The sequence below is a fragment of the Gymnoscopelus braueri genome (genome assembly GCF_963280865.1).
Source record: "Gymnoscopelus braueri genome assembly, chromosome: 2".
In the NCBI taxonomy this organism is placed as follows: Eukaryota; Metazoa; Chordata; class Actinopteri; order Myctophiformes; family Myctophidae; genus Gymnoscopelus; species Gymnoscopelus braueri.
The window spans coordinates 382501-402500 of record NC_137604.1 but is presented as its reverse complement, the minus strand read 5'-3'; the positions used below and the strand labels follow the sequence as shown (position 1 = coordinate 402500).

The 20000-nt window shown below is 41.8% G+C and overlaps 1 protein-coding gene across 1 annotated transcript in view; it reads left to right on the top strand.

Moving 5' to 3' along the window:
* Nucleotides 1-19581, top strand: part of ttbk1a (tau tubulin kinase 1a) — a gene marked incomplete at its 3' end in the record, with an annotated part of 52459 nt that extends 32878 nt beyond the window's left edge. The window contains 5 exon segments of the mRNA XM_080413352.1: nucleotides 5578-6651; nucleotides 13303-13592; nucleotides 15012-15614; nucleotides 16775-17915; nucleotides 19435-19581. Coding sequence (XP_080269478.1) covers nucleotides 5578-6651; nucleotides 13303-13592; nucleotides 15012-15614; nucleotides 16775-17915; nucleotides 19435-19581 — 3255 coding nt within the window.
* Nucleotides 19582-20000: the final 419 nt, after the last annotated feature.

Here is a 20000-nt window from a genome sequence, read left to right as displayed (position 1 = left end):
AGCTCAATGTACTTACATATTGTACAATTAATATAAAACTACATTTTAACATTTTAGCCACAGCAGCTTTCCTTCTTCTTGCCCACAGCATCTTTGTTCTGGCCGCAGCACCTTTGTTCTTGGTCGCTAGGACCCCACCCTACTGCGCATCTCCATATATGGTCATATCAGTTGGATCACCGGTGCAACGTAGCTGTGATGTAGCTGATCGGGCCGAGATGTGAGGGCCGGCAAAGCGGCCCAAACCTCTAGTTGTGGTAATTGTAATCATGATTACTGCTAAGATCTGTTCAATACAGTATATTCTGCAGGGTTAGAAGGTTAGAAGGTTCTGTTAGGGTTAGAAGGTTCTGGTTAAGGTTCTGTTAGGGTTAGAAGGTTCTGGTTAAGGTTCTGTTAGGGTTAGAAGGTTCTGGTTAAGGTTCTGTTAGTGTTAGAAGGTTAGAAGGTTCTGTAAGGGTTAGAAGGTTCTGTAAGGGTTAGAAGGTTCTGTAAGGGTTAGAAGGTTAGCACATCACCAACTGAAGACTTATACAAATAATCAATCTGTAATGAGTTTTCTAATAAGCAAAACACCATCAGCCTCTTTACATTGAAGTTCATACTGTAGATCCCTGCTGTAGATCCCTGCTGTAGATCCCTGCTAAGTACTTTGAGGGCCCGTTGTCCAGAAAGTGTTTTATTTGTCCATTTCTATGGACTTTCTGCTGGAGCTCCTCTTCCCTGCGCAGAGCATGGCCTTTCAGCGCTCTGAGAACAGCAGAGAACAGCAGAGAACAGCAGAGAACAGCAGAGAACAGCAGGGTGCTCTGAGAGAACAGCAGAGAACAGCAGGGTGCTCTGAGAGAACAGCTGCGCTCATAAATGGCAGGTTTGATCCTCCTGACCAGTCCATGTTGACCTTTATTTAAACTAGGTTATTTGTGCTGATAATGCCATAGAGTTATAAAAGAAGGAGAGTGGTAACCGGATATCCCAGCCCGTTCACTTCTCTGGAGTTTCTCCCCCAGTACATGACTCCCTCTTTCCCTTTTCTTCCATGTTTGGGAACGGTGACGTTGCAGGGCTGCTCCGAGTCATAGAGTTATGTCTCGCATGCGCAGTAGTGTCACCTCCGTGTGCAACCCTGTACCCAACCTCATACCCAACCTCATACCCAACCTCATACCCAACCTACCCCGTACACAACCCCGTACACAACCCTGTACACAAGCTTGTACACAAGCTTGTCGTAAGCTCCGTTCTGGAGGCTTGGATAAAGCAGATGACACGACGTTGGAGCACAGCAACAGTTGATATGTGGGAGCATTCTGGACATGATGTCCGAACGATCCTTCTCTCATAAAAAGATGTCTGTTGACCCGCCTCCTAATGTTGCACTTTATCAGTGATTAACTCGAACCTCTGGTTCAATTTGATCTGTTCACAAAATGTAGCTGCTTAGTATCATCTGATATGACATCACTATATGACATCACTATATGACATCACAGTGTTCTGTTGGTGTACTGTGACATCACAGTGTTCTGTTGGTACACTGTGACATCACAGTGTTCTGTTGGTGTACTGTGACATCACAGTGTTCTGTTGGTGTACTGTGACATCACAGTGTTCTGTTGGTACACTGTGACATCACAGTGTTCTGTTGGTGTACTGTGACATCACAGTGTTCTGTTGGTACACTGTGACATCACAGTGTTCTGTTGGTGTACTGTGACATCACAGTGTTCTGTTGGTGCACTGTGACATCACAGTGTTCTGTTGGTGCACTATGACATCAAAGTGTAACGTGTCATTTCATGGTTTCTTTATGCAGACATTTAAGGGCTATGTGAATGAAACAATACACACTGCTGCTAGCTGTTAGCATGAGGTCCTCATTTAATTATGTTCTCCATCACTCGCTGCACAGCTATTGTTGCATTGAAAAAAACACTGTTAAAAACGTATAAAGTGTTCTGGCTTTGCCTGTGACCCTGTGACCCTGTGACCCTGTGACCCTGCCAGAAAAGCTCTGGAAGGTTGTCGGTTTGATTCCTCTGACGTTTGAACAGCGACAACACTGTTCAATCACACACACACACACACACACACACACACACACACACACACACACACACACACACACAGCACTGTACTGTATCTTTAGAGCCAGATGTAACATAGTGTAAATAATGAACTGATGCTCACGGATCAAGGCGTACGGAACCGTCCTGTACCTGAAAAGTCACATGTTCAATCCGCCGGCTGTCAATCAAACCTGGCTAAAATAAATGTCAAATGCATTGTTAAATTGATACAAATATCTTGTGTTCTCTTCAAGATCTTAACGTGTTAACTGTTTGGTCAGTGGATGACTGTGTGAGAGTGCGTGCACGTGTGTGCGTGTGCGTGTGCATGTGTGTGTGCGTGTGTGTGCGTGCGTGCGTGCGTGTGTGCGTGTGTGCGTGTGTGTGTGCATGTGTGTGTGTGTGTGTGTGTGTGTGAGAGAGAGAGAGCGTGTCTATCCTCATGCAGAAACCTTAGTTCACATTTGACCTTTGACCGTGACGTTTTGTAAGACACGACACCTGGTAATTAATTAGTGGTAACTACAACACCTGGTAATTAATTAGTGGTAATTACAACACCTGGTCATTAATTAGTGGTAATTACAACACCTGGTAATTAATTAGTGGTAATTAAAACACCTTGTAATTAATTAGTGGTAAGGTAATTAATTAGTGGTACATACAACACCTGGTAATTAATTAGTGGTAATTACAACACCTGGTAATTAATGTTTAGCCCCTGTTTGACCTGCTGTTTGTATACAGCTGGGATGACCTCTGACCCCAACAAAATGACTTAGAATATAAAATTACAAAAGATAAGTAAGTGATTATAGGACAGAATGACATATTATTGGTTTTCATGGAGAAACAGGGTAATTATATAAAGTACAACACATTGTATTACATATTAAATGCAATTACATGTATTATGTAATTACATTTTAAATATAATGATATAAAGTACAACACACAGTATCCATTTAACTAAGAACACATATACATTATGTTAATTTAACTCATTGTCATATGTTAATTAAGCTCATTATCACATGAACACTTTTCCTGAGAATATTTGCAATAAAACGTGGCGAGAGCTTTCTGTTAGTTTGTGATATAATTATATGTATAACTATATAGAGCTACACATATATATATAGAGCTTTCTGTTAGTTTGTGATATAATTATATGTATAACTATATAGAGCTACACATATATATATAGAGCTTTCTGTTAGTTTGTGATATAATTATATGTATAACTATATAGAGCTACACATATATATATAGAGCTTTCTCTTAGTTTGTGATATAATTATATGTATAGCTATATAGAGCTACACATATATATATAGAGCTTTCTGTTAGTTTGTGATATAATTATATGTATAACTATATAGAGCTACACATATATATATAGAGCTTTCTGTTTGTTTGTTAGTTTGAGCTGATAGCAAGCCGTAGAAGGTGATCCGTGAGTGTCTTTAACTTATAAATATCTTTTTTCTATCACCATGGTACTGTACAGTACTATAAGGTACTATACAATACTATATGAGTGTACAGTTACTGCTTGTATCATTTACACTTAAAGCATGTATTTTAAACTCTTTTGTAAATCCACAGTATGTGCTGTATGTACATATATACAGAAGTATAGAATTGAGCTTCCATTGGCATGCTGGTTAGTTTTAGGATGTAAATATTGTATGTTTCAGACTTTATGATAAATGGAAACACTTGAACCGTGGGCAGATAGAGGACTGCGTGCTTTCAAAGACTAAAAACTCTGCAATGCATTTTTGTGCCTTTTATATCAATGTATGTATTCTAGACAATCTGGAAAAGCTTGTGTTGAAAAAACCAAAATGACATTAAATGGTTTTGGGGGCAAATATTTCTGTGTGCTCGTCTTTCTTTAATGTTAAACATTTTATTGTGGATATTTCTTTATTATAAATATCTGTTGGTCTTTCTTTACTGATAGTTACAAAGATATGGGAGACTTTGCACACACACACACACACACACACACACACACACACACACACACACACACACACACACACACACACACACACACACACACACACACACACACACACACACACACACACACACACTGCATTAGAGCCTATGTGTGTGCCATAACCCCACACTGAACCCTCTTTACCTTAAAGGAGCACTTCACCCGTTTTACATTACCTTCATAATATCATTGGTTCTCACTAATGCTCATTATATTATGTCGACTCACTTTGTGTTTCATTAGTGGACTGTGGACAGTTCAGAAACCTGCCTACCAGTGACATCATCGATGGGGATTCCAAGCTAATATAAATAGCAGGTTTCTCTTCCTGGAAAGTTAGCTATCTATAATGGAAGCCATTGGTCTCACATAAAAAAAGAAAAAGAATGACAGGTTGACAGGTTTCTGAACATTGTAATAAGCTTTAGTAATATGAAGATAAGGATGAAGTGGCCCTTTAAGAGACAATTCCCCTTTTCCATCATTTTGAACTAAAGGAACACAATGTCTTTGTGGTTTATCATCTATTTAATTAATACTGTGTTTCTTTAGATTTTTTATTTTAACCAGACCAGTGTGATGTACCTCACTGAGCCACCAGGCAGCGCCATTAATACATGCTCAATTAACATGTTAATTCATGCTTCAAATTATAATTTGATGACATTTGTTATGAACACTTGACGTTACCTAGGTAACAGGATGATGTGTTGTTGTTTGTTACCTAGGTAACAGGATGATGTGTTGTTGTTTGTTACCTAGGTAACAGGATGATGTGTTGTTGTTTGTTACCTAGGTAACAGAATGATGTGTTGTTGTTTGTTACCTAGGTAACAGAATGATGTGTTGTTGTTTGTTACCTAGGTAACAGGATGATGTGTTGTTGTTTGTTACCTAGGTAACAGGATGATGTGTTGTTGTTTGTTACCTAGGTAACAGGATGATGTGTTTTTGTTTGTTAGGTAACAGGATGATTTGTGTTGTGCGTTACCTAGGTAACAGGATGATGTGTTTTTGTTTGTTAGGTAACAGGATGATTTGTGTTGTGCGTTACCTAGGTAACAGGATGATTTGTTGTTGTTTGTTACCTAGGTAACAGGATGATGTGTTGTTGTTTGTTTCCTAGGTAACAAGATGATTTGTTGTTGTTTGTTACCTAGGTAACAAGATGATGTGTTGTTGCTTGTTACCTAGGTAACAGAATCATGTGTTGTCGTTTGTTACCGGTAACAGGGTGATTTGTTGTTGTTTGTTGCCTAGGTAACAGAATAATTTGTTGTCGTTTGTTACCTAGGTAACAGGATGATTTGTTGTTGTTTGTTACCTAGGTAACAGGATGATGTGTTGTTGTTTGTTACTAGGTAACAGGATGATTTGTTGTTGTTTGTTACCTAGGTAACAGGATAATTTGTTGTTGTTTGTTACCTAGGTAACATGATGATTTGTTGTCGTTTGTTACTTAGGTAACAGGATGATTTGTTGTTGTTTGTTACCTAGGTAACAGGATCTCCCACAGAGCAGAAGTCTCCGCCCCCTGTCTCTCCAGACTATAGGACGAAGTCGCAGAATGACCAGAAGGAGAGTTTCCACTTCCTGCCGCAGCTCCAGGCTAAGAGAGCAGACTTCCTGTCCGTCATGCTGACCGGCACTTTGCCGCAGCGATGCACCTTCACCCCCCAGGCCCCGCCCCCTCCTGACCCCCCCACCCCCCAGGGCCCCGGCGATGATGACGTCACCAAGAGCGAGGAGTCCAACAGCGAGGCGAAGAGCAGCGGGCAGAGCCAGGAGGGCGGAGCTAACTCCACCCTTATGGCCGACGACCAACGAGGTGCCACCGGGGGTGTGGCCGCCAGTGGGGGGGTGGGGCTTCAGAGGGAGGTGGGGCTATCGGCCGCGGACGCCGACCCGGAACAGGAAGACGGCTCCAAGACGCTGGTGCTGTTCTCTCCGGGAGACACCAGGAAGTCCCCGTCCGCAGGAGACCATGAAGGCCCGGAGGACGGAGAGCTGGCCACGCCCTCCGCCACGCCCTCCGCCGCCATCCCTGCGTTTGAGCCCGCCCTCCAACCTCTGGCCGGGGAAACTGGACGCTTGTCGCCAGCGCTGAGGTACGAGCTCCGCCCCCCAGCGTCCCCGCCCTTCACCAAAGTAGAGCGCACGTTCGTGCACATCGCCGAGACGTCGCACCTCAACGTCATGACGTCCTCCAACGGCCTGACGGAAGCCCCGCCCCTGTGTCTTCCTCTACAGGACAAAAACGCAGAAGAAGAAGTAGCGGCGATCCTGAAAGACGACGCGGCTCCGTCGGCCATCTTGTCTCTGGAGGCGGGGCTCCCTGAGGATATTCCACAAAATCCCAAAACCCAAGAAAAAGAAGATGATGATCCACAGAGTCCCAAAGCCCAAGAAGAAGAAGAAGAAGAAGCAGTGCATTGTGGGAGAAAGGAGTTGCAGCGTCAGACGCTGAGTATGAAAAGTCGGATCCCGGTTCTGATCTGTGAGGAAGACTCTTCTTCTGATCGCTCTTCATCGCTGTCCAGTCGGGCTCGGCTGCAGAGGCGTTGCAGACAGGTGACCTGACATATGACCTATGACCTTGGTATAGTTTCAAATTGTATAGGTATTATATTGTTTAGACAGATGCTAGGTTCATTGTTTACCTGTGATCCTATAGTTTACTGAGACACTACACTGTCTCTATGTATTCTATGATCCTATAGTTTACTGAGACACTACACTGTCTCTCTGTATTCTATGATCCTATAGTTTACTGAGACACTACACTGTCTCTGTATTCTATGATCCTATAGTTTACTGAGACACTACACTGTCTCTCTGTATTCTATGATCCTATAGTTTACTGAGACACTACACTGTCTCTCTGTATTCTATGATCCTATAGTTTACTGAGACACTACACTGTCTCTGTATTCTATGATCCTATAGTTTACTGAGACACTACACTGTCTCTATGTATTCTATGATCCTATAGTTTACTGAGACACTACACTGTCTCTCTGTATTCTATGATCCTATAGTTTACTGAGACACTACACTGTCTCTCTGTATTCTATGATCCTATAGTTTACTGAGACACTACACTGTCTCTCTGTATTCTATGATCCTATAGTTTACTGAGACACTACACTGTCTCTGTATTCTATGATCCTATAGTTTACTGAGACACTACACTGTCTCTCTGTATTCTATGATCCTATAGTTTACTGAGACACTACACTGTCTCTGTATTCTATGATCCTATAGTTTACTGAGACACTACACTGTCTCTCTGTATTCTATGATCCTATAGTTTACTGAGACACTACACTGTCTCTGTATTCTATGATCCTATAGTTTACTGAGACACTATACTGTCTCTATGTATTCTATGATCCTATAGTTTACTGAGACACTATACTGTCTCTCTGTATTCTATGATCCTATAGTTTACTGAGACACTACACTGTCTCTGTATTCTATGATCCTATAGTTTACTGAGACACTACACTGTCTCTGTATTCTATTATATGATCCTATAGTTTACTGAGACACTACACTGTCTCTCTGTATTCTATGATCCTATAGTTTACTGAGACACTACACTGTCTCTCTGTATTCTATGATCCTATAGTTTACTGAGACACTACACTGTCTCTCTGTATTCTATGATCCTATAGTTTACTGAGACACTACACTGTCTCTGTATTCTATGATCCTATAGTTTACTGAGACACTACACTGTCTCTCTGTATTCTATGATCCTATAGTTTACTGAGACACTACACTGTCTCTGTATTCTATGATCCTATAGTTTACTGAGACACTACACTGTCTCTGTATTCTATGATCCTATAGTTTACTGAGACACTACACTGTCTCTGTATTCTATGATCCTATAGTTTACTGAGACACTACACTGTCTCTGTATTCTATGATCCTATAGTTTACTGAGACACTACACTGTCTCTGTATTCTATGATCCTATAGTTTACTGAGACACTACACTGTCTCTATGTATTCTATGATCCTATAGTTTACTGAGACACTACACTGTCTCTCTGTATTCTATGACCCTATAGTTTACTGAGACACTACACTGTCTCTATGTATTCTATGATCCTATAGTTTACTGAGACACTACACTGTCTCTCTGTATTCTATGATCCTATAGTTTACTGAGACACTACACTGTCTCTCTGTATTCTATGATCCTATAGTTTACTGAGACACTACACTGTCTCTATGTATTCTATGATCCTATAGTTTACTGAGACACTACACTGTCTCTCTGTATTCTATGATCATATAGTTTACTGAGACACTACACTGTCTCTGTATTCTATGATCCTATAGTTTACTGAGACACTACACTGTCTCTGTATTCTATGATCCAATAGTTTACTGAGACACTACACTGTCTCTCTGTATTATATGATCCTATAGTTTACTGAGACACTACACTGTCTCTCTGTATTCTATGATCCTATAGTTTACTGAGACACTACACTGTCTCTATGTATTCTATGATCCTATAGTTTACTGAGACACTACACTGTCTCTCTGTATTCTATGATCCAATAGTTTACTGAGACACTACACTGTCTCTCTGTATTATATGATCCTATAGTTTACTGAGACACTACACTGTCTCTCTGTATTCTATGATCCTATAGTTTACTGAGACACTATACTGTCTCTCTGTATTCTATGATCCTATAGTTTACTGAGACACTACACTGTCTCTGTATTCTATGATCCTATAGTTTACTGAGACACTACACTGTCTCTCTGTATTCTATGATCCTATAGTTTACTGAGACACTACACTGTCTCTGTATTCTATGATCCTATAGTTTACTGAGACACTACACTGTCTCTCTGTATTCTATGATCCTATAGTTTACTGAGACACTACACTGTCTCTGTATTCTATGATCCTATAGTTTACTGAGACACTACACTGTCTCTGTATTCTATGATCCTATAGTTTACTGAGACACTACACTGTCTCTCTGTATTCTATGATCCTATAGTTTACTGAGACACTACACTGTCTCTGTATTCTATGATCCTATAGTTTACTGAGACACTACACTGTCTCTCTGTATTCTATGATCCTATAGTATACTGAGACACTACACTGTCTCTGTATTCTATGATCCTATAGTTTACTGAGACACTACACTGTCTCTGTATTCTATGATCCTATAGTTTACTGAGACACTACACTGTCTCTATGTATTCTATGATCCTATAGTTTACTGAGACACTACACTATCTCTGTATTCTATGATCCTATAGTTTACTGAGACACTACACTGTCTCTCTGTATTCTATGATCCTATAGTTTACTGAGACACTACACTGTCTCTGTATTCTATGATCCTATAGTTTACTGAGACACTACACTGTCTCTATGTATTCTATGATCCTATAGTTTACTGAGACACTACACTGTCTCTGTATTCTATGATCCTATAGTTTACTGAGACACTACACTGTCTCTCTGTATTCTATGATCCTATAGTTTACTGAGACACTACACTGTCTCTGTATTCTATGATCCTATAGTTTACTGAGACACTACACTGTCTCTCTGTATTCTATGATCCTATAGTTTACTGAGACACTACACTGTCTCTGTATTCTATGATCCTATAGTTTACTGAGACACTACACTGTCTCTGTATTCTATGATCCTATAGTTTACTGAGACACTACACTGTCTCTATGTATTCTATGATCCTATAGTTTACTGAGACACTACACTCTCTCTGTATTCTATGATCCTATAGTTTACTGAGACACTACACTGTCTCTCTGTATTCTATGATCCTATAGTTTACTGAGACACTACACTGTCTCTGTATTCTATGATCCTATAGTTTACTGAGACACTACACTGTCTCTCTGTATTCTATGATCCTATAGTTTACTGAGACACTACACTGTCTCTATGTATTCTATGATCCTATAGTTTACTGAGACACTACACTGTCTCTGTATTATATGATCCTATAGTTTACTGAGACACTAAACTGTCTCTCTGTATTCTATGATCCTGCAGTTTACTGAGACACTACACTGTCTCTGTATTCTATGATCCTATAGTTTACTGAGACACTACACTGTCTCTGTATTCTATGATCCTATAGTTTACTGAGACACTACACTGTCTCTGTATTCTATGATCCTATAGTTTACTGAGACACTACACTGTCTCTGTATTCTATGATCCTATAGTTTACTGAGACACTACACTGTCTCTATGTATTCTATGATCCTATAGTTTACTGAGACACTACACTGTCTCTGTATTCTATGATCCTATAGTTTACTGAGACACTACACTGTCTCTCTGTAGTCTATGATCCTACAGTTTACTGAGGCAATACACTGTCTCTATGTATTCTATGATCCTATAGTTTACTGAGACACTACACTGTCTCTGTATTCTATGATCCTATAGTTTACTGAGACACTAAACTGTCTCTCTGTATTCTATGATCCTATAGTTTACTGAGACACTACACTGTCTCTGTATTCTATGATCCTACAGTTTACTGAGACACTACACTGTCTCTCTGTATTCTATGATCCTATAGTTTACTGAGACACTACACTGTCTCTCTGTAGTCTATGATCCTACAGTTTACTGAGACACTACACTGTCTCTCTGTATTCTATGATCCTATAGTTTACTGAGACAATACACTGTCTCTATATGCTATGATCCTATAGTTTACTGAGACACTACACTGTCTCTCTGTATTCTATGATCCTATAGTTTACTGAGGCAATACACTGTCTCTATATGCTATGATCCTATAGTTTACTGAGACACTACACTGTCTCTGTATTCTATGATCCTATAGTTTACTGAGACACTACACTGTCTCTCTGTATTCTATGATCCTATAGTTTACTGAGGCAATACACTGTCTCTATATGCTATGATCCTATAGTTTACTGAGACACTACACTGTCTCTGTATTCTATGATCCTATAGTTTACTGAGACACTACACTGTCTCTGTATTCTATGATCCTATAGTTTACTGAGACACTACACTGTCTCTGTATTCTATGATCCTATAGTTTACTGAGACACTACACTGTGTCTCTGTATTCTATGATCCTATAGTTTACTGAGACACTACACTGTCTCTCTGTATTCTATGATCCTATAGTTTACTGAGACACTACACTGTCTCTCTGTATTCTATGATCCTATAGTTTACTGAGACACTACACTGTCTCTCTGTATTCTATGATCCTATAGTTTACTGAGACACTACACTGTCTCTCTGTATTCTATGATCCAATAGTTTACTGAGACACTACACTGTCTCTCTGTATTCTATGATCTTATAGTTTACTGAGACACTACACTGTCTCTCTGTATTCTATGATCCTATAGTTTACTGAGACACTACACTGTCTCTGTATTCTATGATCCTATAGTTTACTGAGACACTACACTGTCTCTCTGTATTCTATGATCCAATAGTTTACTGAGACACTACACTGTCTCTCTGTATTCTATGATCTTATAGTTTACTGAGACACTACACTGTCTCTCTGTATTCTATGATCCTATAGTTTACTGAGACACTACACTGTATCTGTATTCTATGATCCTATAGTTTACTGAGACACTACACTGTCTCTATGTATTCTATGATCCTATAGTTTACTGAGACACTGCACTGTCTCTATGTATTCTATGATCCTATAGTTTACTGAGACACTACACTGTCTCTCTGTATTCTATGATCCTATAGTTTACTGAGACACTACACTGTCTCTCTGTATTCTATGATCCTATAGTTTACTGAGACACTAAACTGTCTCTCTGTATTATATGATCCTACAGTTTACTGAGACACTACACTGTCTCTGTATTCTATGATCCTATAGTTTACTGAGACACTACACTGTCTCTCTGTATTCTATGATCCTATAGTTTACTGAGACACTACACTGTCTCTGTATTCTATGATCCTATAGTTTACTGAGACACTACACTGTCTCTGTATTCTATGATCCTATAGTTTACTGAGACACTACACTGTCTCTCTGTATTCTATGATCCTATAGTTTACTGAGACACTACACTGTCTCTGTATTCTATGATCCTATAGTTTACTGAGACACTACACTGTCTCTCTGTATTCTATGATCCAATAGTTTACTGAGACACTACACTGTCTCTCTGTATTCTATGATCTTATAGTTTACTGAGACACTACACTGTCTCTCTGTATTCTATGATCCTATAGTTTACTGAGACACTACACTGTATCTGTATTCTATGATCCTATAGTTTACTGAGACACTACACTGTCTCTATGTATTCTATGATCCTATAGTTTACTGAGACACTGCACTGTCTCTATGTATTCTATGATCCTATAGTTTACTGAGACACTACACTGTCTCTCTGTATTCTATGATCCTATAGTTTACTGAGACACTACACTGTCTCTCTGTATTCTATGATCCTATAGTTTACTGAGACACTAAACTGTCTCTCTGTATTATATGATCCTACAGTTTACTGAGACACTACACTGTCTCTGTATTCTATGATCCTATAGTTTACTGAGACACTACACTGTCTCTGTATTCTATGATCCTATAGTTTACTGAGACACTACACTTTCTCTGTATTCTATGATCCTATAGTATACTGAGACACTACACTGTCTCTGTATTCTATGATCCTATAGTTTACTGAGACACTACACTGTCTCTATGTATTCTATGATCCTATAGTTTAGTGAGACACTACACTGTCTCTGTATTCTATGATCCTATAGTTTACTGAGACACTACACTGTCTCTATGTATTCTATGATCCTATAGTTTACTGAGACACTAAACTGTCTCTCTGTATTCTATGATCCTATAGTTTACTGAGACACTACACTGTCTCTGTATTCTATGATCCTATAGTTTACTGAGACACTACACTGTCTCTCTGTATTCTATGATCCTATAGTTTACTGAGACACTACACTGTCTCTGTATTCTATGATCCTATAGTTTACTGAGACACTACACTGTCTCTGTATTCTATTTATGTGTTTACCTTTTCCCTCTGGATAAGTTTTACATTGTTATATAATAAGTGATATAGTTAGTTGTACATTGTTATATAATAAGTGATATAGTTAGTTGTACATTGTTATATAATAAGTCATATAATATGTGAATAAAGGTGGATCTGGCTCGGCTGGTGGTGGAGCGGCAGCAGCACAGGAGGAGGCTGCTGTCTGGTACATCTACATGGTCTTCCTCCATGTCGTCTGGAGACGAAGAACGTCGACGAGCCTCAGAGACGCTGTCCGCCACCGGCTCTGAGGAGGACACGCCTCCTCACGCCTCCGAGGAGACGCGGGCGAAGAGAAGGAGTGAGGAGTGGAGGAGCAGGATCCCCAGACCGCTCACCCCCGTCAAGAGGTCCCCAGTGGCCCCAACACCCCCGCTGTCTCTGCCAGGAACCAATGGGTAGGAACCATCCACTTCATCATACTGTAGCTTCAGGGTTCAAATGACTGTAACACTGTTTATAGCAGCATTTACATTTTCTGTTGGTATGTTTATGTTTATGTTTATGTCCCTTTTCTGTTGGCCCACGTTTATGTTTATGTTTATGTCCCTTTTCTGTTGGCCCACGTTTATGTTTATGTTTATGTCCCTTTTCTGTTGGCCCACGTTTATGTTTATGTTTATGTCCCTTTTCTGTTGGCCCACGTTTATGTCCGGTTGAGGACAGAGTTTGTTTTGTTTGAAAAGGACTAATATGTAAAAACATCTCATAACTAGAAAAAGTGCTCCTCGGAGCACAGGTCTCCGCCAGGTCAGGAGGTTATTGTGGGCCAGCAATGTTCAGAATTTGCCAATCAGGCTGGAATACAAAAAATCGGACGGAACCATCTTGATCACTTGACTATAGAGATAATGTGTACTGATCTGCATGATGTTTGGACAAAATTTGTAGGAGTAAAATCGGCCTCCTGGTGGTGCAATAATAGGGCAATGTTAAAAGGGTAGCGTTTGTTCTTCAACGTAGTGCGAATGTGCGCGCAAAGTTCCACCGCAATCGGACGCTGCGTTCATGATTTGCTGCATTTTGTTCAAAACGGGCCACTCCTGCAAACTTTAGATGTCAATGTTAGCCAATCAAGATGGAATATGAAAAATCAAACAGATCCATCTCATGTGTACCGATTTGCGTGAAATTTGGATAAAATCTGAAGGCTTAATCTCAGAATATGTGTTTTACATAAATCGGCCTCCTGGTGGCGCTATAAAAGGCTAATGTGAAAAATACAGGGCAGATATTTTTTCTTGGCCTCTAGAGAGTATGCGTGCAAAGTTTCATGCAGATCGGTGCAGTTACAGTTAAAAATGCAAATTGGCCTTTTATAGCGCCACCATGAGGCTGATTTTAAAATGTTCAAGTGCCATTTCTTCCTCGGCCTAGTGGGAATGTGCGTGTGAAATTTCACAGAAAGCGCAAGCTGCGTTCATGATTTGAGGCATTTAGGTAAAAATGGACCAATCCTGCAAACTTTGGAAGCCAACCTTAGCCAATCAGGATGGAATATGGAAAATCAGACAGATCCGTGTTGATCACATGACTATAGAGATACTGTGTACTGATTTGCGTGATGTTTGGATAAAATATGTAGGAGTAATTAAAAAAAAATTGGTTTTGCACAAATCGGCCTCCTGGTGGCACTATAACAGGGCCATGTAAAAAAAATACTCTCTCGCCATGCCTTTCGGCCTGGTGGAGATAAAAATAACTAACTATAAATGCCTTATATTATTTTGTTTACCTGTTAATAGACATTGATAACAGACAGCTTTCTATTTAATGATTCAATATAACAGCACCACTTCTTTTTCTTCTTCTCTCAGAATTCTGAAGTTCGGCACCCAGAGGAAGTCCAAACCTTCCACCAGGTCCAGCTCTTCCTCCGCTTGTCCCCGCCCCCTGCCTGCAGGCTCCGCCCAGCCCAGTGGAAGCCCCCGCCCCCTGCCTGCAAGCTCCGCCCAGCCCAGTGGAAGCTCCGCCCAGCCCAGTGGAAGCCCCCGCATGCCTCTACGCATCCTCTTTGGAACCCGACGTAGCCTTAGCTCCTCCCACTGTCGGACAGACAGCCCCTCCCCCCAGAGAGTCTGCCCAATCAGGCAGCCCCTCTCTGTGCGCGCCCCCACCGTCCCCAACCTGAGGCCCAGGACTGCAACTCCCATCAGGCGTAGCGCCTCACAGGAAGTTAGCACGCAGCCGCGCCCGGCCTCACTGGAAGTTAGCACGCAGCCGCGCCCGCTCTCACAGGAAGTTAACACGCAGCCACGCATGCCCTCACAGGAAGTTAACACGCAGCCGCACCCGCCCTCACAGGAAGTTAGCAAGCAGCCGCGCGTGTCTTCACAGGAAGTTAGCAAGCAGCCGCGCACTTCGGCAACCTCAACGGGCAGAACCAGAGCCAAAACGTCAGGCTCCGCTGCGGGGAAGCAGTGTGCTGGGGAGAAGACAGGGGGCGCTAGATAATACAAAGAGACTCAATCCTTTACAATCATACAGAGACCTCCAGAGTTCTCAATATCAGGTCCCGGGACCAGCAGGGATCCAAATGGACCTTTACAGATCTGTAACTCTGAGAGTGTACAAATGGAACCATTTGTACACTCTGAGAGTCTACATTACAGGGGTATTTCACTTTAAAAGACTACTTGGCTTTTGTGTTATACTCCAGACAGTTGCTTGATTCAATATTTAGATACTTGATATTCTTTATATCTATATAATCAACCCCCCCCCCCCTCCTCCCCTTCCTATAGAAACCCATTGTAACTTCCAACTCCATGTTAGATTCATTGAAAACACACGTCCGTCTGCTTCTGGTGACGGATGTTGTTCTACTGAATGTAAAGTCCAATACATGCTGGAAAACAGTCCATCCGTCGTGTGTTTTCAATGAGTCTAACATTCATAAGGACATTCATAAGGACATTCATAAGGACAATATCAATGTCCGCCCACCACCGCGGAGGCGGGGGTTTGATTCCACCGCGTTGCTTCCGGTTTTGTTGAGCTTCTATATGAACACAATTGGCCCGTGTTCAGAGGAGGGAAGATATGTTTCACTGTATGTACTGTATGTACTGTATGTACTGTATGTACTGTATGTACTATGTACTATGTACTGTATGTACTGTATGTACTCCTACGGGCTGGGGAGGGATTCTGCCAGCAGGGAGTGTCCGGTGGGAGGAGTAGGAGGAAGGCCCTGCATCCTCCCAGTGGGGGTTACTCACTGGCAGGTGAGTCAGAAGGATAAAACAGCAGCGACAACAGGAGGAGGAACTACATTTAGGAGAAAAATTGGTAAAAAGACAAATAAAGGACAATATCAGTCACCAGAAGCAGAGACTGTGTTTTAATATCAAATCAAGTCTGAATATTGAATCAAGCAACTTAGAAACTGAAATGCACAAAAGCTGGAGTAACATTAACATCAGAAAATACCACTGAACACTAATTGGGGTCCCAGAGATAGCAAAGTGTATCATATGGGGATTATATATATATATATATATATATATATATATAAATATATATTATATCATATATTAAACCAGGAGTCCTTGAAATGAATATCATTGAGATGTTACAGCTGTACAAACCATGGACCGGAGTCTCACCTCCATGGACCGGAGTCTCGCCTCCATGGACCGGAGTCTCACCTCCATGGACCGGAGTCTCACCTCCATGGACCGGAGTCTCGCCTCCATGGACCGGAGTCTCACCTCCATGGACCGGAGTCTCACCTCCATGGACCGGAGTCTCGCCTCCATGGACCGGAGTCTCACCTCCATGGACCGGAGTCTCACCTCCATGGACCGGAGTCTCACCTCCATGGACCGGAGTCTCACCTCCATGGACCGGAGTCTCTCCTCCATGGACTGGAGTCTCGCCTTCATGGACCGGAGTCTCGCCTCCATGGACCGGAGTCTCACCTCCATGGACCGGAGTCTCACCTCCATGGACCGGAGTCTCTCCTCCATGGACTGGAGTCTCGCCTTCATGGACCGGAGTCTCGCCTCCATGGACCGGAGTCTCACCTCCATGGACCGGAGTCTCACCTCCATGGACCGGAGTCTCTCCTCCATGGACTGGAGTCTCGCCTTCATGGACCGGAGTCTCGCCTCCATGGACCGGAGTCTCCCCTCCATGGACCGGAGTCTCTCCTCCATGGACCGGAGTCTCACCTCCATGGACCGGAGTCTCGCCTCCATGGACCGGAGTCTCTCCTCCATGGACTGGAGTCTCGCCTTCATGGACCGGAGTCTCACCTCCATGGACCGGAGTCTCGCCTCCATGGACCGGAGTCTCACCTCCTGGACTGGAGTCTCACCTCCATGGACCGGAGTCTCACCTCCATGGACCGGAGTCTCACCTCCATGGACCGGAGTCTCACCTCCATGGACTGGAGTCTCAGCTCCATGGACTGGAGTCTCACCTCCATGGACTGGAGTCTCACCTCCATGGACTGGAGTCTCACCTCCATGGACCGGAGTCTCGCCTCCATGGACTGGAGTCTCACCTCCATGGACTGGAGTCTCACCTCCATGGACCGGAGTCTCGCCTCCATGGACTGGAGTCTCACCTCCATGGACTGGAGTCTCACCTCCATGGACTGGAGTCTCACCTCCATGGACTGGAGTCTCTCCTCCATGGACTGGAGTCTCGCCTCCATGGACTGGAGTCATTTAGAGAACAAACAAACAAACCTTTCTCCAGGAGCTTCCAGCACGGTGCTCTTCACCATAATTATGATAATTATGATCATATTAACTGCTTTATTCTCACCAATAAGCTGCATGGTATTAATAATATCACTATGGGTGGCCCTGGTGTCCTTCTCTCTTTCCCTTTGGGGTGCATAAGCCAAAATGATCTAAATAGTGTGGTTTAAAGGAATGCCTGAGCTATGCCAACATGCTAACTACTGTATAATCCTGTATTTATTCTGGGGGGAGGGTTGGCTGTAATCTCCACATCCTCCTTGTTTATTGTGACAATGGGCATGCTGAGTGTTTATTTAATTTATGCTCTGAAATATAATGTATATAATATAATCAGTTGTCATAATGGCATCTTTATTTTTTATCTTGTAAAGCAAACCCTGTACATTTCAATCCTTGAATCTTCTGTTCAAACGGTCATGATGGGTTGTTGTAGTTCTTCTGTTCAAACGGTCACATGGGTTGTTGTAGTTCTTCTGTTCAAACGGTCACATGGGTTGTTGTAGTTCTTCTGTTCAAACGGTCACATGGGTTGTTGTAGTTCTTCTGTTCAAACGGTCACATGGGTTGTTGTAGTTCTTCTGTTCAAACGGTCACATGGGTTGTTGTAGTTCTTAGTGCATGTGGGGAACAGGGTTGGGACAGAGAGACATGGTTTACTGCCTGCACTACATACAGTCTGTCTATAGAGGGAGCCAGAGTCTGTCTGTCTGTCTGTCTGTCTGTCTGTCTGTCTGTCTGTCTGTCTGTCTGCACTACATACAGTCTGTCTGTAGAGGGAGCCAGAGTCTGTCTGTCTGTCTGTCTGTCTGTCTGTCTGTCTGTCTGTCTGTCTGTCTGCACTACATACAGTCTGTCTGTAGAGGGAGCCAATGGTCCAGCCAAGTTTGACGTCACCTCCACTTCAGTTTCCTGTGAACACAGATCATATCATAAACAACACAGACGTTATGAAATATAACTAAACAGCATAAACGACACATACATTATGAAATATAACTAAACATCATAAACGACACAGACATTATGAAATATAACTAAACATCATAAACGACACAGACATTATGAAATATAACTAAACATCATAAACAACACAGACATTATGAAATATAACTAAACATCATAAACATCTCAGTGACTCATTTGCTTATTTTTTGAACAGTTCTTTATTTATGTATTTTCTTATTAGAGCAGTGAGGTAACAGAGGTGACGTGAGGTAACAGAGGTGATGTGAGGTAACGGAGGTGATGTGAGGTAACGGAGGTGACGTGAGGTAACGGAGGTGACGTCAGGACTTCTGTGCTCTATGGTTTACTATCTGAAGCCTGCAGGGGGCGCCAGAGTCTCTGTGCAGTAGTAAAGTCTTGATCATGTGAAACGCTGTCTGTCCTCTTTCTTTTTTTTTCTTTCTTTCCGTATTTTCCAAGAAGCCAACAGAGGGCGCTAAAAGCCAGGGACTGGCAGGATGAACACCTGGCCCTGTACTGAAAATCTACTGGAACTGCACACTGTGGTTGTACTCAACAGAAGAGCTCCCCTCAGTGGTCGTTACTGGAACTGCACACTGTGGTTGTACTCAACAGAAGAGCTCCCCTCAGTGGTCATTACTGGAACTGCACACTGTGGTTGTACTCAACAGTGCCCCTCAATGGTCAAACTGGGAATCTAAACTAGGTCCAAAGTCTTAATGAATAAACATGTGTTGAGCTATTCTGTGTTTTGTCTGTTTGTCTAATTAATTAATTAATTAATTAAATGAGTCAGTGTGTGTGTGTGTGTGTGTGTGTGTGTGTGTGTGTGTGTGTGTGTGTGTGTGTGTGTGTGTGTGTGTCTAATTAATTAATTAAATGATTATATCTGTCAGACCCGAAAGGTGCACATTATATGTTTGCCCTTGTCTGTGTGTGTGTGTGTGTGTGTGTGTGTGTGTGTGTGTGTGTGTCACTCAGAGTTACACATTAAGAACATAAAAACACAAAGTCATCTTTAGATGTAAAACTTTACTCACAGTGTCATTATTACAAATATAAAATCAAACAATAAAACACTTTATCTATATGTATCTATATGTATCACTTTATCTATATGTATCA